General features: G+C 39.3%; 1 protein-coding gene across 4 annotated transcripts in view; it reads right to left on the minus strand.

Annotated features, from left to right (window-relative positions):
• LOC119737401 (cAMP-dependent protein kinase regulatory subunit-like) overlaps window positions 1–26,962 on the minus strand; it is a 43,014-nt gene extending 16,052 nt beyond the window's left edge. Inside the window, exons 1-4 of one of the 4 annotated variants that reach the window (XM_038211730.1) lie at window positions 26,748–26,962; window positions 9,052–9,237; window positions 4,400–4,491; window positions 2,556–2,617 (exon numbers count right to left, since the gene is read on the minus strand). In XM_038211730.1, the coding sequence (XP_038067658.1) occupies window positions 2,556–2,617; window positions 4,400–4,491; window positions 9,052–9,237; window positions 26,748–26,912 (505 nt within the window). In that variant the 5' untranslated portion in view covers window positions 26,913–26,962. Of the gene's footprint in view, window positions 1–2,555; window positions 2,618–4,399; window positions 4,492–9,051; window positions 9,238–18,307; window positions 19,119–20,323; window positions 20,357–26,747 lie in introns of those variants that run through there. The other 3 variants (XM_038211733.1, XM_038211732.1, XM_038211731.1) reach the window with 3 other exon arrangements.
• Between the last annotated feature and the right edge of the window lie 647 nt (window positions 26,963–27,609).

A 27,609-nucleotide genomic window follows, 5' to 3' on the forward strand; every position in this document is an offset into this window, starting at 1 on the left:
ATTCACTAATCTACACTATAAGTCATTCCTAAATCCATGTATCAGATATGTAAAGAACATATGTACATTGCATGTATTTTGACACAAGTACATGTACATGATCACAAGTGACCCGAATTGAAATCAGAAGAAATTTACAAGGGTTAGGGAAAATGTTTCTATCGTTTCTATCATTTCATCATTCCATAAGGGTACTTTTGTGACAATAAAATCTAACATTTCAAAATGTGGAATTCACTATTCTTAAATCCAAAAAATATAAAGAGCATGTACATGGACATATTTTGACACAAGTTCATGTTGATGATGTTCACATATGACCCAAATTGAAATCAGAAGAAAATTTTTAAGGGCTAGGGAAATTTTTCTATCATTTCATCATTCAGTTTTCATTCACGTTTGTGGCAATAAAATCTTAACATTTCTGACTTTTTGAACTTAAGACTAAATATTACCTGCAGTATCCTGAGGGAGGGAGACATGCTCATCACAAAAATGTCAAGAAGATTCTGTGTTTTTTTATTGTATATGTTTGTCAAAAACACTTGCGATGGTCAATCTCAGAATAAGATGGATGAGTTTAATGTTACGTATCATCCTTGTAAGCAAATTACACATGCAAGTTGGCAATCAAATGTGCTATGCTCATTTGGTTTGTGCTAACGAAAACTTGCTTGAGGCTCTTTCAAAGCACTGTCCACTTCCTGGTGAAAATTATCCAAATTTGACTTTCCAACTGCATAAATGTGTTGATGCTGGAATGCATTTCTGGTAAAACGCTTGACTTGCTTAAATTATTAACCCTTTTGTGCACAGCGCAGTTGTGGCGACTGCCAAAGAAACGTTATAATCTGTGCATCTAATCCAAATAATCTGTGCACCGAAGGGTTAAAATGTCAAATTATACCAGCAATACAAGCAAAAGGGGTGGAAAAAAAATTATGTTGGCAATGGAAGGACTAATTGGAGCAAAGGTTGAATACATTTGCAAATCTGCTTGTTTGTTTGTGTCTCTATATTCACACGTACATGTACATGTGTACAAGACACAACAAGCACAAGATTTGTTTGTCAACGATGTAACACTTTTTCCTGTTCTTCAACAACCGCCACCGAGGTTATGAAAGATAATCGGAACGAACAACCTTCACATTCAGCAAGCCACCTAGAAAATAATCAAACCCGTCTTCAAAGAAATTGTGACCTGGTTTAATGATCTGTCAGTATGTGATAGAAATAACCTCATATTTTCTATAATACAGTGCTCAGTTGAAATGAAAAAAATACAACACAACTCCATTGAAAAAAGCAATAACAATTGACTTGCAATTACAAGCTGGACACGGAATTCTCAGATCAGGACATTAGTTATACTAAGTGACTCAGTCAATGGCTCGGGGAGTGACTCAGTCAGTCGGGGAGTCAGTCAGTCGGTGACACAGTCAATGACTCGGGGAGTGGCTCAGTCAATGACTCAGTCAGTCACTAAGTCAGTCGCTCAGTGACTCAGTCAGAGACTCAGTCAATGACTCAGTCAGTCGCTCAGTCAACAACTCAGTCAGTGGCTCAGTCAATGGGGGAGTCAGTCAGTCAGTCAGTGACTCAGTCAATGACTCAGTCAGTCACTCAGTCGCTCAGTGACTCAGTCAATGACTCAGTCAGTCGCTCAGTCAGTCGCTCAGTCAGTGACTCGGTCAATGGCTCAGTCAGTGGCTCAGTCAATGCCTCAGTCAATGTCTCAGTCAGTCACTCGGTCAGTCGCTCAGTGACCAGTCGATGACTCAGTCAGTCACTCAGTCGTTCAGTCAGTTACTCAGTCAATGACTCGGGGAGTGGCTCAGTCAGTGGCTCAGTCAGTGGCTCAGTCAATGACTCGGTCAGTGGCTCAGTCAATGCCTCAGTCAGTGGCTCAGTCAATGACTCAGTCAGTGGCTCAGTCAATGCCTCAGTCAGTGGCTCAGTCAATGCCTCAGTCAGTGGCTCAGTCAATGCCTCAGTCAGTGGCTCAGTCAATGCCTCAGTCAATGGCTCAGTCAATGCCTCAGTCAGTCACTTAGTCAGTCGCTCAGTGACTCAGTCAATGACTCAGTCATTCACTCTGCAAGTCGCAAGACAGTAGGCTGGGCCTTGTGGCCAGAAAAAAAACACCAGACTCCAATAAAAGTAAAATAAATTAAACAAATGGGTCATTCTTTAAATTTGGGGTACAAAAGTGTCTCATTCTGGCACCCTGTTACACCCGACCTGTGTGTAATTTGGCATGAAAATATATCATTGAAATTGACCTCAAACTATTTTAAATTGTTAAGCAGGTAATTTGCATTACATAATCACTCTTGGAGGTAGAAGGCATGAAGAAAATGTGTTCTGAATTTACAAAGTCTGATGTTAGATGTAACAGGGACACCAAAAAATTGGACCCCGAATTTATAGAATTACCCAGATACAAAGCTGCAGGAAAGGGTTTAAAGCATCATCCGCTGCATCAAATAATCTCCAGAACTGTCAAAATATCACCAAAAACAGCCGCATCCTGGCATGACAAAGGACCGTACCTTGCTTGATAACGACTTCGTCCTTGCTGTGCTTGACTGGGAACATAGCATCGAAGATATCACTGCCAAAAAAAAGAGAGAAAAGTTGGAATAATCTCGAATCAGAAACACACGCATCACTAGGCAATAAGTGAACATGTCTACTTGCCACTCAAGTGCACACGTACATTGTACATGCACACGGACATGTACAATTCACCCATTGCAACACTGCAAGTTTATATCTTCAAAAATGATCGCTTAAGAATTGTAGATCTGCTAGTGATGGGAGTTTCACCGTAAATCTTTGGCAACATAATGAGAAACAAGACCATTGCACTTATTTTGGTTATTAACATCAAAAGTACCAGGTAAAATGTATGCGTACCCGTACATGCAATGCAATATTTGTTTTTCTTTGTACAGTCCAGTCCAAACACAATAATGAGAAATTTACATAAAAAATAAAATTCACTTTTCATGAAATTCACTTTACACTGCAAGATATTTGCTGTGATATCACGTCTGCGTGGACTGCAAACAACACTTAAGACTTTCTACAATTCTGAGCTACAAAAGAAACACTTCAAATTGTAATTTAAGCAACAAGAGGAACAATTCAAATTGTGGTGATACTAATGATCTGCTGTTTTTCCCCTGTCATTCCATTTTTTTTAAAAAAACCTGCCTTAATGACATGAAAAATATGATGACCGTTATCATGTATTAATATCCATGCTACTAAACTGGCAAAATATATATTACATGGATGTTCACATCATAATAAGGTCATATCAGGAGAAACAAAAAACCTGTCTCATTTCATGCATGATCTTGTTCAGGGGGCTTATCGACAACGAAACCTTAGCCCCCTCCAAGGGATGGGTAATCAAGAACTAGGGTCGGATTCATTTTCAGAGGCATGTACATGTACACGTACATGTGCACGGTCATGCCATGCACAATGGGCTAAAAAAAAAAAAAATCAATTATTTTTTTGTAGTTCTAGATTGGTCATTTATTTTTTGTTATTAATTTTTGGCAAAATACGGAAACAATTCAACAGTTTTCCTTGCAAGATACATTATCCTGGGCAAGCTTTTAAAAAGACATAAAATTAAAAACTAAATTTACGCACATTTACACGACATATAGATGCAGTAAAAAAATATTCCAATGGGACATTCTATAAATTTAAGGTCCAAAGTGTGACATTTCTGTTCCGATTAAATACTGAAAGGTTTGCGGAAACACCATGTGCGAATAATTTCTCAACTAAGAGAATGGTTCTGAAAAGAACCAGAGGTATAAACTCGACGTTCCGGTCAGTATGCTCTGACCGTCTTAACTTGGTACTTTGTAATTTGTCATTCAAGTATCATTAAGATTGACTTCAAATGATTGTTTATTTGTTGGGAAGGATACGGCACCGTTGCTCTTGATCGCCAGCAGGGGGGGGGGGGGGCGGCCCCACCAGGCCCCCCTTGGCGACGGGCCTGGTAAGATATTTTGCTATTCATAATCACTCTTGGCGGATGACTTCAATAAGGAGTGCGTCAGAATTATAAAATCATAGATGGCAAATGTGACAGCGGCAGGAAAAAGGTGGACCATGAGAAAGATCCTGCTAAAATTGAAGCAATGCACCCTCAAATTTTCAGAATTTAAAATTTGGACTGGGAACTGAAATGCAACATTTCAACATGCCTAGTCACACCAGACTCTAAACCTTCATCCTTATTATTTTTTTGGAACAAACCGCTACTTTCCCACCTCCCTAAATCAAAACTAAATCCTACTTTATACAGATGCCAAATCCTACGCCATATTGGTCCCAATATTGTCACCGTATCAAACAGCGTTACCTTCTTTCGTTCTCGTCCAGATGAGAGAACAGCACGTTCTTGGCGATGGACTTTGACAAGGCCGCCATGGTCTTATAATCTTTGGGGATCACCTGCCAATGAAAAGAGAGCCATTGTTATTTGCTGTTCCAGATTTACACATAATTATGTCTTGGTAAATCAGGTATCATTGAAATTGTCCTTTTGCACTTTGGGTTAATAATTCCAGTTTAATACATTTCATTGGAGATGATATCATAATGACCGCGAACTCTTTGTTACATGTACACATGCATTATTAACATTGCAAAGCAGGCTATAATTAGTATGATCCAAAATTTGAACCATTTTCTGAAGTACATGTATTTAAAAAAAAAAAAAAAAAAATTAAATTAGTTTATTTTGTAACTTTTGTATGGTTTGTTTGTTTGTCTTTTATACTTCCTTCGTTTACTTTAGGATACATTTAACAGTATTCTGTTTAATTAACCTGTTTATTTGTTAAATTACCCAATAACAAGCAAACAAAACTCATGTAGGGAAGATTTTATTTCAAAAATAATAAATTAAACCAAAAAAAAATCAAATTTTGGCCAAATGTGGCAATAACAAGTTTCAAGTCAGCAATTTGGCAAAATAATGTATCCAGGTAGGTCGCGTTACCATAAACCATTATTAAACCATGTGTAACTACATGTAAACATAAAACGTGATTTTACTACATTCTCAGTACATGTACACGATCAAAGACCTGCATAATATGTGTAGTGGTTGGCTATCTCTCGTATTTCTTCATGCATGGTGTGGTTTCTGACTAGCTACCCATTGAAGCAGAGATAATTGCAGGATGCTGATAATAAGCTTGGACAGCTTATACTGTCTTCCGTTCAAGGCACTTGGCCAATACACTAAATGCAGCCAGTAAAATTATGGTAGGACATTGGAGATTTTGCGTCCAAACAATAATGGATGTGGTCAATCACATTTTGCACTGTACATTTTTAAGTTGATAGAAAATACATGTAATTTGAGACTTTGCACGCGACAGCTCACAAATCGATAGCGCCACTTCATTTGTCCGGGCAGTCTGTGTGTCTGCTTTTATTGGACCAACATCTCTTTGATACTGAGGCACTGGGGTAGAGATTTGATACAGAGCTTTGTACACGTATTTTATGCATGCAACCAGATACTACAAAACGGAATCCAGTGTCACTTACAGTCAACGATCAATCATCATGCTGAAATGTATGGGTTTTTTTCTTTAAAAATAAATGTTCTTAATCATATTGAACAATGACATGACATTGTGAAAAGTACCAGTACATAGTGTGCATACTGAAATTACTCAATTACAACTGCAGAATGATTGTCAGTCAGCTATTATTTGGTTATAAATATTAAATATATAGTGCACTCCTGTTAATTTTTAATTTTGTATATATGGCAAAAGCAAATTGTTATGAAATAATCTGTGAAAAAGTTTAAAATTGCCTCGCATTTTGCAATGCAAATCAAAGGAAATCGCTCATTGTTTGAAGGTCTGTACAAATTTGTGTACAGTTAGTACGTGTACATAAATGCATTCTGAATATAGCTGGAGCAATTTTTCTTTCCAAAATTTGTTTGCATTCAAAGTAACACATCAATGCAATTCTAAGGTGACCTACATGTACGTACATTTATTCATTCCTTCTCAAGTACTATCTTTATTTGTACACATTGTGGCGATATAAGACACGTGTGAGTCATTATAACCCAGCAGGACCTTTGGACGCTGAAATCATGGTGATATTCAATCACTTTGCTATGGCTGTTCAGCGCTCACTCAATGCCAACAAGAAGTCCACTGAACTTTAAACAGCATCCTCTTGACTCCCGACTCAAAAGAATCCTAACTGGAATCCATTTCAATGCATTATTACGAGTCAAAGTATAAGTGTGTGTGTGTATGAATGCATGTGTTCTACATAACCCCCGAGACAGACACAAAGGGAGAACAACAGATCCTTTCAGTCCTTGGTCGTTGGGTCTTTTGTTCAAAACGGTCCTCTGTAGTAAGTTTGTGTGCTTAGTCTATGGGAGAGTGTTATACATGTATTACAGGGACAAAGGGAAAGACAAAGCACTGTCCTCTGGAGTAAAGTACAACATGACTGTATGCACTGTAACCCAATTTTTTTATGGTGATTTCCTTGAGTGTTTCTCTTCATTTTGCAACAGATAAACCTAACCCCAAAATCAGGCATGAGAATGAATTTCAATGAAAAATAAAAACAGGAAACTTGTGCAAAGACAGGAAACAAATGTGAAATCAGGCAAAAAGCCCCAAAACGGGCTCACAATAAAAACGCAGAAATTTGGGCAACAAAAAAACCCAGGAATTCCTGTTTAAACAGGAAGATTCTCATGCCTGAAAAATGCCTCCGTTTTACAGAGAGGGGAAACCTAGTGTGGACGTGTGCAAGTCCACAAAGCGTTCACGCTTCCTGCATTATGTGGACCTCTCTGGTTCACAGGTCTACAAAGATGTAAGGTTAGAGCATGTTTGTGCACATACTGAAATACCGGGCACCAGAAGTATCCCAGTTTTTTGGGGGTTCTTTTAAATGTAAAGTTGCACAAAGCCCATCTAAAAAAAAAAAGACGGAACTTATGATGTGGGTTATGTGGTATGCGTGTGTTTACACTGAGATTGTTGTGTTGTATGGTATCAAACAGAATCAGGGAAAGATCATTGCGCATTTCAAGGTGGCACTGAACCACATTATTTAAAATATTTGAATGAAGTTCTTTTTTTTTTTAAACAGGAGCGACTACAAGCGCAAGATGGTGAAAGAACAACTTCTGAAGTTGTTCGGAAAGACTCCAGAGTCTAGCAATGGAAAGTGGATTCCGAAAGTTTGCCTTTCTAATTAGCTAATTAGCTAACCCTAACGATCCGCAACCAGCCAAACTCCAACTCATTTTTAATGAGCTTTTAATGTACCGTAATTTTCGGAATATAAGCCGCGTGGAGTATAAGCCGCAGCACGCAAAAATCTGCAAATTAAAATTTGACGTCAGCGTATAAGCCGCACCGGCGGCGTATAAACCGCACCGACCGCAGCGGTTTCAATTTTTGTAAGACCATGGAGGAATAGTAAGACCTCCAAATTAACACCGGGAAATAAACACCGGGAGTTGCTGCCTGCTGGCCCCTCCGGTCCCCGGCCTAAAGTTAGCGCATGGCCTGGCAGCCTGTGCCGGCAAATGACAACATTTTCCCGCAGCACTTGAGAGACTATGCAACCCACCCATGTGTCGTCTGACTGGAGCACTACAAATCTTGTTTTGTGGCAACAGATGCTGATTTGTTTTGTACTAAGATAAGAATAAAAAGGTCCGTTTTTACAACAAAACTTATCAAATTGTTGTGATTACTAACGAGGAGTATCGTCAAAAATTCAAGTTTGGATTGTAACTTTCTTCGAAAACAGTCAACACGTTGCTGACATTTTTATGGACGAATCCATTAAGGGGTGATTTAGCCCCTGTTTTGAGTTTAACAACGTTTCTTGAATACATTTCAAGAAAAAAAATTATATTGCGACGTTGAACAACTGATTATCGAATAAAAATATGATTTGAACTCCATAAAAAGTATTCGTTGTCTTTTTTCTGTTTTTAAACAGCTAAAATATTGGTCATTATTTTTCCCAAGAAAGTACACCCCTTTATTACCACAAATGGTGTGGTCCATGGGGAATGCATGCAGCATGGCATGCAGCACTAGTATCACATACAGCCGGTTGTCGAAGACGGCTTTCACTCACGCATGGTTGGCCGGCCTGCCGTACTTTTTACCGCTCGGTATATTTTTGTGTTTGTTAATGACTTTCTTAATTGATAATTCATTTCAGCCACATACCTAATCTTAAACCAGTACATTAAATACACATTTGAATCTCATTTTTATTCTTCAAGGCTCGGCATATAAGCCGCCCTGTGTATAAGCCGCAGTAAACATTTTCATGGGCAAATTCAACGTATAAGCCGCGGCTTATATTCCGAAAATTACGGTACTATTATGACTTTTTCATGCGATTAATTTTGCAAAGCGCATTGAGATTTTTCTTTTGATGTAATGCTCTATGAATTATTATTATCATTATTATTTTTACAAGGGTTTGGTGGATTCTCAGCTGTTTAATGTTGTGCATAGTTTAATAGCACAGGGTGTTGGAATTTGCAAGGATGAGGAAGGTTCCTAGTAAATCATTCTAGGGAGTTAGGGTTTTAACCAAATTCCTTTTGGGTTGTCCTCAGCTGCTCCAAATACTTTCTTGTTGGCGCAACTGTAGAAAGCCAGCCTACATTGGGTGTATCATTTCCATCATGTGGAGGATTTTCAGAAATCGTATCAAACTGTGGCGGATCGCACATAGGGCGGATCCTGAACACAATCTACATGTAGATTTGGGGGGGGGCCTCTAGATGCTCTGTGGTGCAATCTGAGGCAATTTCTGACCACTTTAACCAATTTTTTTTAGGAAAAGATGGTGGTGCCTTTATTGCCACGTCACTTAAAACAAAAAATTGGGTTTGTTTTTTGGGAGGGGGGGGGACCATGGCTACCATTGCCCCCCCCCCCCCAATCCGCCCTTGTGCGCACAGTTTCAATCGTGATTTACCTTCTTAACATAGGAAGCAGCATACTCCTCAGTCAACGGTTCCGCACTGAAGGCACCGCGACGCTGGCGTCCTTTAGGCTGGACCACCGGGGGAGTGGAGGCAGTGTCCTCGGGTTCCTCAGCCTCCTCGGTCTGGGGTGCGGCACTGGGTGTGGCGGGGGAAGCTTTGGGTTTCTCCTGCTGCTCCTGAGGGGGAGGGGGAATTATAGAGTTTCATTTTAGTATGCTGTAAATATGTGGTTTCTAGAGATACTGACTTGTTTTGCTAGTTAATAAAATCGACATTACGTGGACAATTTACACTCTTTTTTTACAGTATCAGAAAGTTTCATTTTGTAAATATGTGGTTTCTAGAGATACTGACTTGTTTTGCTAGTTAATAAAATCGACATTATGTGGACAATTTACACTCTTTTTTTTACAGTATCAGAAAGTCTGTTTTGGACCTGGGTTCAACCCTTCGATCTCGGGCACCCCTTTAATAATAATCCTAACTCAAGGTGAACTCAACACTAAGGAGCGACAATAGTGTGCAAAGGCATTATGAATAAATAGGAGTGCATACAGTACATGTGGGCAGGCACAGAATGACATACAATTGATACAATTGTGACACATACTGTATTGTGACCCGAGTCTTGTGATACACGCCGTTTACTGAAAAGTACATGTAGCACATATTGTACATGCCTGACTTATCATCAGTGCATTCCACCTTTTTCCAATTTCGTGGCTCTGGCATGAAATTCAGTACTTAGGCTCATTATTCTGCACTCATCTTCTAATCTTTAATCTTTCAACAGAATCTTTAATTAACCCCAACTCCCTAGTCATTTTTTGCTAGGATAAAACCTCAATCCTGCAAAATTCTCCAACTGCCTCTATGTAAAAAATGCAGCTTCAATCGTCCAAAATCATCCGTGATTTCTTGAATGTGGTCCTTGGAGGGGTGACCACTGCCTCAATCCTGCAAAATCCTCCAGAAATCACTGTCAATATGTTGCGGCAGAGCCAGTGACATCCTGGAGCACTGCGGAGGATTTCAAGTATAGTCTAGGCCTAAAATTATGCACAGATGAGCATTTAACACAAGGTCCGGCCTAAGACTTTGATGCAGTTCATTCTCCAAAATTAGCCACACGTTTTTGCCATAGATTCTATCCTGCAAATCCTCCATTTTGCAAAGAGGATTATGGAGGATTTTGGAAAGGTTAGGGTTAATGAAAAGTATAAAGTACATTGTACACGTTGTACCGGTATACAGGGTGAGTAAAAAACAAACGAAACCCAAATGTCGGGACCATTGTTTTAGTGAAGTTCTGCATGTAGCACTTTTAAAATCTAGGATATGAAAGCCCAATTCATAGGCTTTCTTTTAGTAGAGGAATCATTCAAATCACTCATGTACTTTTCAAGTTACGGAGTTTTAAACACAACCCCCGTTTTCAGGTTCTGACCAAGGATCACAAAAAAGTTCAGTGTTCTTTCAGCAAAACGAAAAAAAAATCACATAGGGATGTGCGAGAATTGTTTTCGTTTTGCTGAAAGAAAGTACACCTTTTTTATGATCCATGGACAGAACTTTAAAACGGTGGTTGTGTTTAAAACGCCGTAACTTGAAAAGTACATGAGTGATTTAAATGATTCTTGTACTAAGGCCAAAAAAAAAAAGTCTCCGGTTTCTGGTATGCGCGCGCGTCGCTGTAGCCATGCACGTCGGCAAAATGAAAAAGTTTTTTTTTCAATGAAAGATGATGTCTCAAAACCGCCAAACTCACTGGTTTGACTGGCATCCTGCTGCTGCACAATTTTAATGTGTTTTTAGATGGAGTTACACGTATGGTCGAGAATAAGCTTTATGTGGCCTCTCTGGACTCCCAATCCCATATAGGCACCATTTGCAGTCATCACACGGCATTTGAAGCAAAAAAGTCAGGGAAAAAAAAAAAAGCCGTGTCGCCGCACCACTTTTTGGGCAAGTTCCATACCAGAAACCGGAGACTTTTTTTTTTTTGGCCTAAAAGAAAGCTAATGAATTGGGTTTTTATATCCTAGATTTTGAAAGTGCTACATGCAGAACATCACTAAAACAATGGTCCCGACATTTGGGTTTCAGTTTTTTTTACTCACCCTGTACTGTATGAGACTATGAGTGCAATCCGCCTTTTTCCCAATGTCATGGCTGTGCTAATCATGAAATCCTGTGCTTAGGCTCATTATTCTGCACTTTATCTTCTAATCACAGAATCTTTAATTAAAAGAAATATGCAGACAAGCCGAAGCTTCTTGCTGACCGCAAAGAGCCCAGAATTTTTCTGAAATCGGGCCAAGTATCATACATGTATCAGCCTGTATACCACTATAAATACATACCGGTATATTGTGAAAAATCTTTACACTGTGATCTAAGTCAGCACTCTATCTTTTTGTAATTCAATATTTAACACAGGAAAATGCACTGCCAGTTTATTCAACCAGAACACACACACACACAAAATACATACATATTTCCAATACAACTGTTGAGAAAACTGTACAGTCAATGGGACATCGATGTTTTTCCCCCTTCAGTCTACAGTTACGAGAATATTAGCATGCAGTTAATTGCACGTTTTACTGTAGCAGTGTACGGTGTAGTTGTAATTTAATTTACAGTAATTACTACAAAGCTGACGTGCATAATTAATGCATGGTCACCTCATTAAACAGGAGGCATTAACTCTTTCACTGTCTAGCGAAGTCGTGCAAACACGTAGATACACTGTATACGTTTGTTAGGGAACAGCGTATACACACGAGTACGAGTATGTTCATACAAGACCTTGGCATTGGATGTATTTTCATGTTCATGTAGTATGGCTCTTTATCTATTCTGTGTATTGTTTTTTAAAGGGAATATACAACATTTGCCGTAATTTTCAGAAATTGATGGTTTTGGGGGTTTGTATTTTATAGCAGATATTATTTCACTTTTACGTTCGTAGATGCTAGAAAGCCAAGAAAAAAACAATTTTGTTCCTGTAGTCTGGTTCCCTGACCCCACTTAACATGAAACAGAGTAACTTCAAGACGTTGGGGAATTGTACATGTAAGTTCAGGGAACCAGTCTAGCTGGCTTGCAACCATTCACGGACGTGTAACCGATTGCAAACAAAAAATGTGGACCGTAAATTTGGTAATTGAGGGTAGCAGTCGAAAAAAAAGTCAGCCTGTTTTCCCAACGCTGGTCGGCTGACCAGCATTGGAAATTATACAAAAATACCCCTTGCCTTGAAAATAACAGCATACCACGTGCCATGATTTTACAGGATGTTTTAGACTGCCATTAAAGACAGTCCAGTAAGGTTTTTCAAAATAATTTGGTAGTTTTGTTTTTTGATGTGTGCAAATGTTGCACATTCCCTTTAATTGGACATACATATCCTCATAATTATACGTGAAGATGAAATTAAATTTTTCCATATGTCCCACTGCTTATACGGTTAAGTATTTATAATTACAATGTATGCAATGATTTACAATCAAGCATTTAAATCCACAACTGAAATGCCGCAAATTAAACCATGCTTCATAATTCTTGCAAAGCTAATATAACATTTATCAATTGCTAATTTTCCGGCAACGAAGGTAGGTTAAATTATTTGATCATTTCTCCTAAAAAGGAAAAAATAAAACATTGAATCATATTTAAAGATGGTAGAGGTACTTAAGAGAGATAAGGATGTTAATAATATTGTCACGCATCTTTAAGATTGGTTCAAAGAAAACCTCACAAAGGGTTGAAATGCGTAGAATGAGCGCCGGTCATTGTATTGACTGTGTGACAGCAGAGATTCCCTCGCTGTATTTATTTTACTAAGTGGAAGAGTTTCTACAGCGGCCTTGCTCAATGGAAAGGCCTCCCATCACTGTGTGTGTGTGTGTCTTATGTGATACAGAATGACCAACTGCTTTATTATTACTGTGCTACACTTCAACATAAATTAGCATTTTTCTTGCTGAGGGCTCTTTTTCCTTTATTCGTGAATGGTGTTATATTAGTCGTTCTATAGGCCTAAATGTTGGGTTCAAAGTGTGACATATTCCTGTCCCTGTTACCTTGGTACTTTTAATTTGCCATCAAGTATCATTAAGAATGACATCGAACGACTTTTATTTGTTGGGTACATGTACATGTACATGAAGGTAGTTTGCTCTTAATCATAATCACTCTTGAAGGACGACTGCATTAACCCTTACCCCATGAGCGCTTTTACTAAAAAGTATCCAGAATCCGCCAAAATCCACCTATTGTGTCATGCACAAACATTTTGATGTAGGTGACTGCTCAGTATAGAGTATCCTGAATCCATCAAAATCCTGCAGTACTTACCGCTAGGTTTACAATTCTCAATCCATCAAAATTCCCCAGTTTTCAATATGGAGGTACCCTGAATCCGCCGAAATACTCCAAAACAGGGGTATGGATTTTGATGGATTCAGGGTGGTTAGTGTGAAGGAGTGTATCAGAATTTTAAAATCATAAATGCCAGAAAAATAGTGGACCCCAAATTTATAGAATGACCCATATACACGTATGTGAATTTACATAATTATTAAAATGTTCAGAGAAATATACAACAAATATTTTGCAATTTATACAGTAATTCAAAGTAACGGTAATTACTTTGCCGTCCATCTTGTGCCAGGATACGGTATGGAAATTCAAATGCAGAGGTGCTAGTCACCTGTTTTAACTTGACACCCCTTCCCCCACAGACTTTACCCATTTTTTTAATCATTTTAACCTGTGCAGATTAGGGCAGCAATCAACGAGTGCCAAGTCCCAAGTCCGTCAGTTATTGTGCAATAATTGAATCAAGTCCCAATTCTGACCTTGGGATTCTGTGCAAGTCAGAAAATTTCAACTCAAAATTTTAATTCACGCGAGTTGTACAATACCTTCCGGATTGTTCCCCTCTGCGGATTAACCTACATGTACATGTACATGATGTGAATTGGTGTTTATATGTGGGAGGTGCTGTTACTTTACAAAAACAATAACAATTGGACGTGGTACTGCTTTCGATACTGTCTGAATTGTTAAAGAGGCACATAACAGATTTAATTTGCAGGATTTGCAAGGCAACATGTGCATTCACACATTCAGAATGATTTGCTGAATATGATACTTTTTTTAATTGCAAATTAACATGTCTCAATGTGCAAGATGATGGTACTTCATGTACAAATTTGTACAATGTACCTGCACATTAATTAATATAGTTAAATCACGCAAAATACACAGTATCATACAAACAGTTTCTTTTATCAAGGAACATGTTTTCCCCTTGTTACAATTTTTACCGTAGAAAGCATTTATTTTAATCAGCTACACTTGATAATGTCAAGATGAAGTAATTTATTGCAGCACTGTTTGCCGCTTGAAAAGTGATGCCAGTAGCTTACATGCTCATTAATTCATAAGAGAACATGTTCCATTTGACTCAGATTTCCTGAAATCCAATTTTCAGGGCCAGCCATTATGAAAATGAATTAACCACCGAAACTCTATACTACCGCGTCCCAAAGTGGTTAAATATTCATCACGGGTCCCACGACTGATATGCTTTTACCACGAGTGCGGCACGGGCACAATTACATGCACGGCGCTCACAGCACAAGTAATAATACATGCTGTGCATCTTTACTGATGCACGCTATGCAAACATGTGATCGGTAAATATATGTAGGCCAGTCGTACAATGCAATAATAATCCACACTGTTCTAGTAGGTTGAAAATGTGGCCTCTATACTTAGCGCTGCATGACCGATTCTCAAAAGTGGGCTAATATTAATTATTGAGCGTTATATTCTTGTTGTGTTGAATGTATTAACTGGCTATTGATGGGCAATTCATAAATAAATTACAGCTGAATTTATTGAACATATAGAGAAGGACATTGGGTTTTTTAATGACAATAAATAAATATTTCTGATAAATATTAATGAAAGGGCTATTAAGTATTATTTTCCTTTTCAACAATGTCCAACTTTCATTGACAACAATAAAACAGCTCCATTTACAACTTAGTCTTTTTTAAAATCTATCTCATTTACAAATTGTGCATTAATTGGCAATGCCAGTAACTTTATCGCCATTTCAAAACTGAACATGGCTCAGTCAACTTTTCATCAGATAAACTGTTTTTTGTTTGTCTGTTTGTTCGTTTGTTTTTTCAATGCAGGCACCAGTAACTTGTTTGCTAGTTCATGTTGCTTTCTGGTTTCTATTTGAATATTTTTTTTAAGAAAATGGAATTTAAAAAGGAAAAAAAGAGCCAAAAACACTATCATGTAGCCACTTTTGGTGGGAAAACTGGAATTGTTCCTAATTTTGAAAATAGGAAGGGATGCCAGTAAGCCAGTTCGGTATTCAAGCTGCGCATGTGCACACCAAGATTTGATGATTTTTCTTTCGGGATAAACATTTCATCGTATGCGTGCAAAGCATAGCGGCGTACCAGCAAAATTGAAGAGATCATCGTGTTCTGAAGTAACATTCTGCAAAAAAAAAAAAATGCTTGGACAGCGAAGTGTTTTTAGGTGTCTGGTGTGTCCAAAGTTTTATGCAAAGTTTCCATCTCTGTTCGATTGCACGAAAAATTACAAAAGGCAGATTTGGTTACCGCGTCCCCCATTCATAGCCTTGTGTGCATTTATCTGCCACGTTTATCCCGAAAAAAAAATCGTCGAATCTTGCTGTGCACCAGACTATTTTGGAATACCTAACTGGCTTATTGTGGTGCATTATACCGCCTCCATGTGTTTTAAGAATTTTTCACTACCCAATATTGCCATGGCAAAGATTTTAGAGTGACTTTTTCCTCAGATTTCCTGGATAAAAAAAAAACCAGAAAATGAGGAGTTTGCAAATTAGCCTTGACCCTTCCGATTAAAAATTACATAATACAGAGTGGTAATGACTCATGAGGAACTAACACCAATCCGGCACTCAACTGGTAATTGACAAAAATGAGGAAATTCCAAATTTTGCAAGAGTTTATTGATTTTTAGCTATTCCGAAGAAAGAAATTGCGTGCCTGGCTGATGCAAGAGTACATTCGCACACATACCTCTTCAAATCTTGCCAAATTTGACGCCATCACCTCAAAGTCCACCAAGTTGACCAATCAGACATTGCCAGTCCAATAAAGTACTGACAAGATTCACTCACTTCTGCCTCAAAATACTGACTGAGTGACTGCCAAACACAACGTATTCTTGACAAAAAGCCACTAAAAAAACACCGGATGTTTAGCCACAGCACTGGCCACACGTACTGACACAGGCAACAGCGGATACAAAATGTATGGAAGAGTGACAACTTTCGAGATTTATACTCTGGCTGACTGAACTACGCACAGAGGGATTAAATCAAGATATACACAGAATTATGATTAATTTCACCTGAAGGTATTCCCTGCACAAACAAACGCTGGATTTGACATTTCGACTGGACAGAAATGCTTAGATTAGTCTAACCTGGGGTTCGTATATAAGTACTGCAGCAATGACGCCATTGGTACAATGTAGTATTACCCATGGGTTGGGATGCTTTGAGTGTTCCAGAAGTGGGCTGTGATCACGCCCCCGTTACCGTCAAAGGGGTAGCACTCAAGATCATAACTTCCAAAGAGAACTTTCCACGGAGTTTATTTCTTGAGATCCTCATTAGCATTTTCCCAGAGTAAATAAAACAGCTTCAAGTGCTCTTCAACATGCAAGTCGTCCGACATGGTAAAGGCGCACAATGCATCAAAACCATCGCAGAGTCGCGCATCCGTGACGACAACCGCCTGCAAAAACACTTCAAGATCTGAAAAAACGAGGAGTGGAGTCGCTTTCAAATTTCCCACCAGAATTTCTCCGAAGCGTGGGTCCTCCCAAAGGCCTACTTCTGGTAAGACAACTGGACTTGTCGGTCGCTTCTGTGAGTGTGAGTGGGCGGGACCCCACATGCTACAAATGGACGCGTTACAGAAAGCAACCCAGCACTTCAACCTTTCCATGTCATGCAAAATGGATGGATGTGTTTGTATCCTTAACAAATATTTACCACATATTTGATCCTTCAGTGAATATGAAAAAGGTACTAAGTCATGCCCTTGGTGACATTCGCACATGCCTATAAATGTTTCTCTGTAACAATAACAGGATCAGGAAGGTACCTTTGAAGTTACATTTTTCAGTTACGGAATGATGTCTTTTTAAATACTTTTTATTATTTGGTGCTGAAATAGAGTATTACTCTAATTACCAACACTGTCGAGAGTGCATGACATTATAAAAAAAATAAGCTCACATAATAAGTTAACCTAATCACTTTTTCTATGGAATTCATTTGAAAATGAGGAATACATACTTTATCAAATTGTTTTGGTAATTCATCTGTCATGGTTGTTTATGTAGTTCAGTGGTGCACCCAGAATTTGGCTGGGTGGGGGGTCAGATTTTTTTTTTTTGAATTTTTTTTAGAAGTTTGATTTCTGTTAAAAAAAAGGTGCCCAAAATTTGGCAGCGGAAAAATATTTTTTTGGGGGGGGGTGGGGGGGGGGGGAGGAGGACGGACTATTTTGACATTGGTGGCGCCATTTATACCCCTATTATTATACTACTCGCAAAATAGGCCACAAACATATCACCATCGTCAAATCATAGGACTAAAAAAAAAATTGAAAACCCCCCAAAAATTGACAACCTCTTGGGGGGGGGGGGGCTGATCCCCCCTGCGCCACTGATGTAGTCAAACAGAAACTGACTGTATACAAAACTGCTTGTAAACGTGATGAAACCACCCCTGACCCTAAAAAACAACAAACCTAACACTGAGGTCACCAGTTGTCTAGACAGAATTACCCCCATCTAAAAATAGAAACATACCAGATTATTTTTGGGAACAGAAAAAAAGGAATATTGGTTAATTTATTAGACAGATTAAATTTAATTTAATTCACTGAGCACACAAACTAAGTGGAAGATGTTTACAGCCCACACAATAGAATTTCTTTTACAATTTCTGACTGATCACCATTTCCGGAAAAACACTGGGAAAAAAAGTGAGAGTCCAACATTTGGTATACATCTGACCCATTTTGATAGAACCTAGTACATTTTCAAATGATTTCACTTGAAAAAAAAAGACAGTCATCGACACCTCTTGTCCATGTGTGACAAGTGAAAATATGCTTGGTATGATTGGTATGTCTCACTCACACTACTAACCGGCGGTGATTCACTGGCCTGAGCAGGGCCATCCGATGAGGCTTGGGCCTGAGTGCCAGCGCCGTCCTGAGGTACTGTTTGACGAGATTGAGTCGTGGAAGCTTTCCCACTGGAAGTTTTCTTCCTCCTTCGGAAGAAATTCAACATGTTCGCGAGTTTGTTTTGGAGGGAGTGACAAAAACGAGGCGCCGGGTGCGCCTTGTTTTCACCGCCCGACAAAAAAAAACGTCTTGGAAGATGTACACACAAACACACGCGGAGAAGTGAATCCTACAGGTTGTCGGTCTGTCCGTTAATTCACATAATCAGCTATCGCGAACCACACCATTGTTGCAATACATGTAGAGGAAGCCTTTCATTCAGAGCATAGTTAAATTACATCCAGGAATGCATTATGATTGAAGCCCCGCTATCTACGCCTCGTGACCATCCCATCGCGTATCCATCTGGAGTCAGCGGAGATCGGAATCGCTAGCTACATGTAGTGTACCGGTATGTACTGAACGTGTACACGCGCGCCCGTTGGTTCAACCACCGGTCCGGAAAATGTACATCAGGAATTCATACCAAATGAGCTGGGGCTAGCCGCTATTCGTGCGTGTGTGAGCCTACACACGACATTATACAAGCCGCGGGTTTAAGTTGAAGAAAAAAAAAATTATGCACGCGGTCGTGAGAATCCAGCGCTGCTTATTACTTGTCCAATCTCGCCACATTACAGTGCTCTATGCGATGGCGGTACAACCATCGTACACTGTATTGTACATGTACATGCACATTATGCACGCCTACTACAGCAGAACACCCCACTACTACGATCCACCTGTACCCACGATCCCGATATATTTTATGAATGATAGCCTTTGACCCTCCTAACCCAGACACGTTTAACGAGCCATGGGTATGAACCAGGCTATAACCTTCAGTTGTTTGCCGATCGCGCGCGATCTCTTCTCCACTGATGATCCGTAGGTCGGTCGACGTTGCCTCGCCGACGACCGTTTGTTGATCAAGTTTGTGGGCTGCTGCATGTGTTACGAAATTGGTAATGGTTTCGGAATATTTTTTTCGGATACAACCGAGTTCTTAATTTTCGAGAGGCATACGCAAAACGTTTGAACGCAATATTGGATCTAGTAACAGAACATGTAAAATCTATCCGAATCGTTTCCGATCGACATGCTACAAAATGTATTCGATTTCATTACGAACTTAACAGCCCTGACCAAGAATCGTACCAAATTCACACAAGGCAAGAACCAACATCATGGTCTCTAAATCGAAACACCTTCTCGGCCAGCATCTCCGTTTTGAGAAATTAAACTGCGACATCTTCGAAGGAAAGATACTTTCTTTTAGCAACACCAATCGCTATGCGATGATGGTGGCTTCATATCTTGGTACAATCTTCATGAATGACGCTATGAGCTACAGATAATTGTATGCAGCCTGAAAATCGGCAATGCTTAGCCTGCAATTACAATTTACATCCATAAACGTGGGGGAAAAGCAAAGCTAGAAGGTAAAGCGGAATGAACTTGACCATGACTTCCCAAACACTCAACTGGTAGGTCGTGTCAATAACACTTGTCTACCGTACGACACCGCTTTGAAACGGTTTTGTTCAATGATAGGCGTGTGTTTGTACAGATAGCGCGACGTTGGGAAAAACAAAAATATATGTATCCTAAAGTTTTACTGGCGCAGCGCCCAAAGTGTAAACTTTCCATGCAAGATCCCCACATTTGGAGAGAGATTATTTCCGTAAATTCTCTCTCACGCTAGCGGTGATATATTACTTACACATTAAATGTTCAAGTTTAAATTGAAAGCGCAAAATTGTACTAGTCGTTATCTTAAACTATACCAAGACTGTTCCTATACCAAGGCACCTTTTATACCTGGTGATTGTATTTATTGTAACTTTTGTTGTATATCACTGAACTGCCCCATAACACGTTTCAATCACGACCGCAACACGTTCACTAACATGGGAACTACGATTACCTCTAAACACGAAGCCATTCTTGTCTGATAGGAAGACAGGAGTCCACCTCGAACTTCACCAGACCACAGGATGTGATATCCAAGGAATGAAACTTGAAACGCGCATCAAGGGAACTCTCTTCAAGCAGACTGAAACTCGCGTCTCCAAGACAGGTCCTACCCCGTTCCGTCATAGCCACGCGTGTAGTCAAAGAGTATAACACCCAAAATTAACGGAGCTCGGTTATATCCTTCTGGACATTTTCAGCTTAGGGGTAACAACTAGCAAGTACAGTCTGTCATTTAAGAAAATGACAAGTTACTAAAAGGTGAGAGGACGTGGCTAATCAATGGTTTCCTCGCAGTGAGTCCCGTGAAGAGAAGCATATGATCAAGGAATCCTGCCCGCTATATCCGGCTTGCCAGCATTAAAAATCCGAGCAGTCTTACCGGAGAAAACAAAATAATCCACTTGTTTGCCTGTGAGGGGGTCCACCCTATGAAATATTTATGCAGAGAGCTCACTGAAAAACACTGTAGAGAAATCTGTCGGGTGGGGACAAAAAGTACGGAAATCTCCCAGGAGAATCCAGTTTTCGCAGCGATAGCTCTGAAAAGGGAAATGTGCACCTGCTGCGAAATCAACCATTCTGACATAACTAATTAGTCTCTGTCGGCTGGCTAAAAACTGCATTAAAAAGCATGCAGGGGTCTGACCATGGTTTAACCAACTAGTTGAGGAATACTGATGTCACTGATATGATGTTGGACCACCAAAAACACCCATAACGCGTGCACCTACATACGTGACTGCCCTGTCCGTCCTGGTGTTGAATTTACCATGAGCAGATTGATCGATAAGTTGGGAGGGGGGAGATGCAAACCTACGTACGAACGAACATGCAGGTACACGTTCGTGGCTCCGCCAGGCTAGAAAGTCAAACCTATGTCTCTTTTATTTTTGACGATTTGGTGGAGATTAAGCCTGATAAGCAGTCAATCATTTAAATTTGACAATTGTGTACACTGACGCGGCTTTTGTAGAAATTGGTTGTGACGCTTGAAAAAAATGTAGGCCATAATATTATAATATACGAGGGCCACTGCAGTACTAATAATGCATGACTTTAGTCTTGACTCCTTCCTTGTTTCAGCTTCTTACATTTTTAAGCACTGTCCTTTTTGTGTGACTTTAATTACTGGCATTTTCCAGTTTCTATAAAATCGAAATCTGTGTCTGGGTCGCCGATGAAAACAACGACTGCCTATACATGCAGTGTGGCCCACACAAAAAAAACGGAACAGCATCTTTCAACTACCTTGAGAATCAAACCACCCGTACGAATGGATGGAGAATCTTTTTAGAAGAAATGTGATACCAGATGTCATTACATAACAATAATACCTCTATCCAACGATTTAGTAATTCATCGGGACAAAACGACTCCCAACTTTGTTTCACAAAATAGGTTGTAGTACCAAAACTACTGGACCGAATCGGACGATCTTGGTATCACTTTTCTTTTAACAGAATTCCCCATGCATTGGTATAGGTTGTTTGAGTCTCAGGGTAGCGGAAGTACGCCGTTCGGGTTTTTTTTGGGGGGGGGGGGGGGAGGTGGGGGCACCCTGAATATATAATTATATCCTTTCACATTTTCTCCACACAACAAATGTATAGTGCATACATCCCTACTTAATCCTCAAATGATCACAATCACGGAAAACGCAAAAAATATGATAGAGCTTTACCAATCGGCGTACACAACTCTGCGTTTATAAAGATTCTGTTAAAAAAAAGACAGACTTTTGGAATGTCATGGCGTTCCCGGCTGGAGATGCATCACGATGACTTGGTACTTATCGTATTTTCGGAAACCTCAATTACAAACGACTTTGACATGGCGCCTTGCAGGATCAACGTCACGCGTGCACGTCTCAAAGTCACAACAAACCCAAAACAGCAATTAAGGAGCCTCTAAGATCAAGTGGGAACGGGGTCTAAGCTGCTTAGCAAACTACCATTAACTCCTGACAAGATAGGCCTAACCGTCTGGGATCTTTTCAAGTCCGGAAAAAAAATATCAGATGTGACGAGGATTTGCATGGCGATCTAGTATGATTGAACTTTCACACTTGTCATCTGAATTCTAAACTCGTTCCCAGGGACGTCAAACTCGTCAAACACAATCCTACACAGGAGCTTACTGGGGCGACCTTTCCGACCACATCGACGATGACAAAGACAAAGATATTCACGTATTCAGACTTTAAGGGGCAAGTTTACGACGTGCAGCTCAAAATTCAACCCAGTCAGCAGATCACGATGATGATAAGTTATTGTAAATTTTTAAGCTCATCACGTATCTGTTCTTAACACTTATTAATCCACAGCCCCACTTTGTCTCAACAGAACAGAAAGCAATAACTCCAAAGAAATATGATAAGAAGTACGAGATACATGTACTTGTCGTATATTTAGACACAACTGCTACTTTACTTCGTTTCATAATTGTCGTACTCATTTGCCATTTGCGTTAAACAATAATAACACGCTTATACAAGCCGGGTTGTAGGTAGTATACTGATTAAATCTGTCTATGTGGAAGATAAGCTATTATCCACTGCAAAAATTCGGGTGATTCCAGCAATAGAATGACTGATATTGATTTTATGTTTCCAAAACAGATCGGTTCTATTTTGGTATCCCAGGAAGCTGCCAGATGCAATGCCATCAATAAAGACAGGGGGTACGAAGGAACAAAAAAAACCCGTTAAGGTCAATAGCATTCTCTTGGATGCAACGAGTGACTTGCTTACGTCTTCTCCATCATGATAAACTCCTTGATGAAAATCTGTTCCCGGCCAAACCACCTGCTCTTCCGATAACCGAGGCGAGACAACGCGGTAGGCAAAGACGATGACAAGTCACTCGAAGACAGACGCTCAATCAGAGGTTTCGTAACAAGCGCTTTGTGAGCATGATGCAATGGAAATAGACCCTGGTTCAAAGATGATCGAACTTTCATAATAGTTCCCTCCCTCTTGCAAAATATGGTGTGCAAATTGGTATAAAGTCATGAAACTTGGCACAGATGGTCATTGGTGGATAACGAAGAAAACCTGATATAAGATCACTTCGTCCTTACTCAATAATTGGGATAATTTACCTAGTTGTGACCCACCCCATCAAAATGAGGCACAAGTCGCCAACAATGGAAATCATGAGGAGTAGCCACCCTTTTCACCCAAGTAATATCTGTATGATATCAAACTTAGTGTATATCTAACTGAAGTGCAAATTATGTGCTTCCATACTGCATGTGAAATCCTACAAAGTGAAAACCTGTCCTTAAGACTCCTTTTGTTGGATCAAGTCACAATTATAATAATTTGGCTATAAAAACTGCAAAGACCATCATATCGCTGGCTCTCCGGCAATTTTTCTAGCTTTGGGGATAAGCATAATTAGGCTATTAGGATATGCAAAGGACATCTGAATGCACTGAAATTAACATAAATCGACTCAAGACCTTGGAATACCCCATTTTTGATCCAACAAAATGAGTCTTAAGGGAACAAAAAATCATTTTGGAGAAGTGTTGGATATTTATATTGGATGGCTTTGAGGGGAATACAAGAATATACTGTTATAGCGATAGTGCAATATATTCTTGTAGCCCCCTAAAAAAAAACATCTAATATTATTATTATTATTATTATTTATATCAGGCATACTTGATTCAAAAGAAATAAATTTAATGTCGCTGTCTTGTAAATATCGCTGACTGTCTTCCTCAATACATGACATGTACATATGTACTTTAACGTTAACTTAAACAAAATACCCGCAAGTGACTGAAAGTTTTTCCAGCCTCTCAAAATCCGTCAGTACATGCAGTTTCTTCTCGGGCAGATACACTCACACAATATTTACTAGTGTAGAAATACGTTGAATTCTTTGCTAACCAAAGCACATCTCTCGCCACTCGAAGCCGCCATTTTTGTTGACAAAACAATAACATAAGCGTGTGCAACCGCTACCCTCTGTTCACTTGTTTACAACTGTGAGTTTCTACACTCGATTAAGCGGGAACCAGCAAAATTTGTTAAAATGCCCGGATGAGGACAATTTGAAAAAAAAATATTGTCGTCATCCGGGTACTTTTACTGACATAATATTGCAGTCATTAAGGCACTTTTTACAACAGCATACAATACACTGATATATTTTTACCACTGGCAGCCTGTTATATTATAATACAGAATATCCCACAACTCATGCAACCAGCTGGTAGCCGGCTACTTAGTCGTGATCATGGTCGACTGCTCTAAATAAACCTACCACTCCCACTCCATTTCTGCATAGCTACTCCGAGGTAAAGACTTTGAACCTTACATTTTTGAACACCTCCCATTCACTTTTCGTGGCTAAGGAGTATTTTTCATGCTATCACTAGCCCATGTGTATTCAGTCGCTAAACGCCCTCGATGTCATACCTACATCATTTGTACTAAACCTCATAATGCAACTCTGTGTCCACATCTTTTGGGGGGTTATTTTCCAGGTGGCACTGGTCTTCTGCAATTGCTCCTGCAACTCCATCACTCAAGTCTTACTTTGGTTGTAATTTACGACCTTTATAATTCCAACATCTCTTGTAAAATCATCTCCATGTACTTTATAAAGTTGTACACATAGCTTCTTTTGAGCGCTGGTATTTTCTTTAATTTCAATTCACATGCTCTTCAGTATTTGAAAACATACACTAGTCCGAAAATTTGGGAGTCTCAATACTATGAGAGTCCCAAAACTTAAGATAACATGCAGACAAAAAAATAGACTGGCACATGAAACAACCAGTCCAACACCCTTTTAGTACTGCACCAATCAACTGTGTCAAAAGAAACGTCTGGTACCTAGCTTTATTTCTACACATTGTCTATGGTCATGCCACCAGACTACTGAATGGTCAATCTTTGCAAAAAGTTGAACATGCCTAGTCTTTAGCTTCAAATTGAAATCACTTGGCTTCACTCTCAGGTACAAACTGTTAAAGAAAAGTCTCCTTTCGAAATTGAATTGAGACCTCAAACTTGGCTGGTGAAATATTTGAGGACCTTGTCTTTGCCCCATTAAAATTTTGGAGAATTTTGATCTTGTTTTGCAGGTTTTTCTGCACTCGAGGTCCCAGTCTGAACGTACACTTGACACATAGCATGCTAGAATGATTTATAGCATAAGTGAAATTACACTTATTTACAGATATAGATGCTTACAATAAAACATAGACCCCTTTTGCAGATTGCTGCCAGATCAAATATGTGCAGTGAAGGTATATGTTGCGTTGCATTGTGGGGGCATTTAACAGTTACTTTTAGGACCCCTTTATTTATTGCCATTGCTACTTATGTATTTTTACAGAAGTCGACCATTGTGCATGCGTCAGTTGTCAACCAAATGGTTCTCAGACTTGACTAAAATCCCTCAGAGCCAGTCAGACAGAAAAAAATTAAAATCTGGCCTTCGCCAACTATTTAGACAAGTTCCAAGCATAGGATGCATTTTCAGTTATACATGTATTGGAAAGGGGTCCTAAAACTTTAAGTAAATGTAACTTGGGCCTATGTCATTGTGGGACAGTTTACATGGTTTACGTTGCACAAAATCCCCATTCGTCATGCAAACTATCCCAGGATGCAACGCAGTGTAATGAGTGTATACCTTCACTGCATATTTCAGATCTATCAGTAAACTGGTAAAGGGTCTATGACGAACATCATATCATGCCCTGTACGCTTACCTGCTGGAAAAAAAATGACAAACAATGTTCATTTTAAGTTTTTAACTTCAACACAAACTAACATTTCAGTGAAGTTGCAATTCCCGTGCTATTTTCTAAATTGCTGTTTCACTAGCAATACAAAAGTTTTTCACTTTTGAATGAGACATCAACCATTGTAAACCGAAAAAAAATAGGTCCAAGGCATGTTTAGTTATTGAATTATTAGGCTACTCAAGGCAAGGTATTAGGCTACTTTACAAATTCGAATTATTGGCCGAGTGCCAGACAAATTCCATTTTTGAGGGGTAGGCTGGTTCCCGCCCCACAATCAGTATCCATAATGTATAGACCGGGAGCCAGTCTTTTTATTTGTGCCAAAACAAAAAAATTAAAGAGAGAAGGGTCCAAAAAAGGACTTCTTTTGGTTGGAATAAAACATGCTAGTTGAAAATTGAGAGAGAAACAAAAAATAATATGTTGAAGAGCACGGGGAACACAACTTGTCTTTATTAATAACTGAATTGAAAATGTTGAAAATGCAACCATAAAAAAATTGACAAACATTGATTGACAAACACAACTGTCATGACTGTAGTGTTACTGTAAACATGAAGTGAACATGATGAGGAGAAGACAAGGTTGAAAAATATTCAATTTACCAATTCCAGTTTTGAGAAGTATTCCTTCAGGAAGGTTGAGGGGTTTTCTGGACGGTGGATGCATAACTGTACGATACAGTCTTTCAGCACTTGCTGAATGTTGTGTCTTTGAACATAGGCTTCGCAATCTTTCAAGCTCTGTTCGTCATCCATGTTGGACGCCATTTTGACTCAAAATCCAAAACACTGCACTGCATGCATCGAATGGATACGTCAAGTACGCGTACGTCACGTATTAAAAAGCAGTGTGTAAATCTTTCACTGGTCCCATTTCGAAAAATATGCAAGAGAACGAAACGTCACGTATAGTGGGTACCGGTGCCATTGGAAATTCTCGCATAGTAGACTGATTAACTGTCCTATTTTTATAGTGGCCCCGCAGTGCGCGCATGCAATGCACGAACCTAAGCGCGCATATGGCACGAACATTTCGGACTAGTAGTATACACGGATACAATGTTTTGGATTTTTTTTTACGACTCCGTTGGGACCGTACCCGTACGTCAAGTTCAGACTAGATCACGCATTGAACATTTAGCTTGTTCGTTTGTAAAATGTCGGTGACATCCGCATATATTACTGGAGATTTCGGTCTTCAAACATCATTTTTTAAACCTCGGTATTTTAACAGTTATTTTACAGGTAGGCCTATCTTTTAGTAACAACCCCCGACAAAGGAGCAAACCTTTAACTGTACAAAAAAAAGATACTTCTACCAAATCTTTCGCCTATATTGGTTTTTTTTAAGCCGGGGGCGAAAGTTACCCCCCCCCCCCATGAACAAGGGTAAGAACTGTTATTTGTTGCAGTTTGGATCGAGGAGTACGGTATAGGATATAGTTAAAGATCAAGCCATTTCTAA

Source organism: Patiria miniata, unplaced genomic scaffold, assembly GCF_015706575.1.
Source record: "Patiria miniata isolate m_02_andy unplaced genomic scaffold, ASM1570657v1 HiC_scaffold_3, whole genome shotgun sequence".
Classification (NCBI taxonomy): domain Eukaryota; kingdom Metazoa; phylum Echinodermata; class Asteroidea; order Valvatida; family Asterinidae; genus Patiria; species Patiria miniata.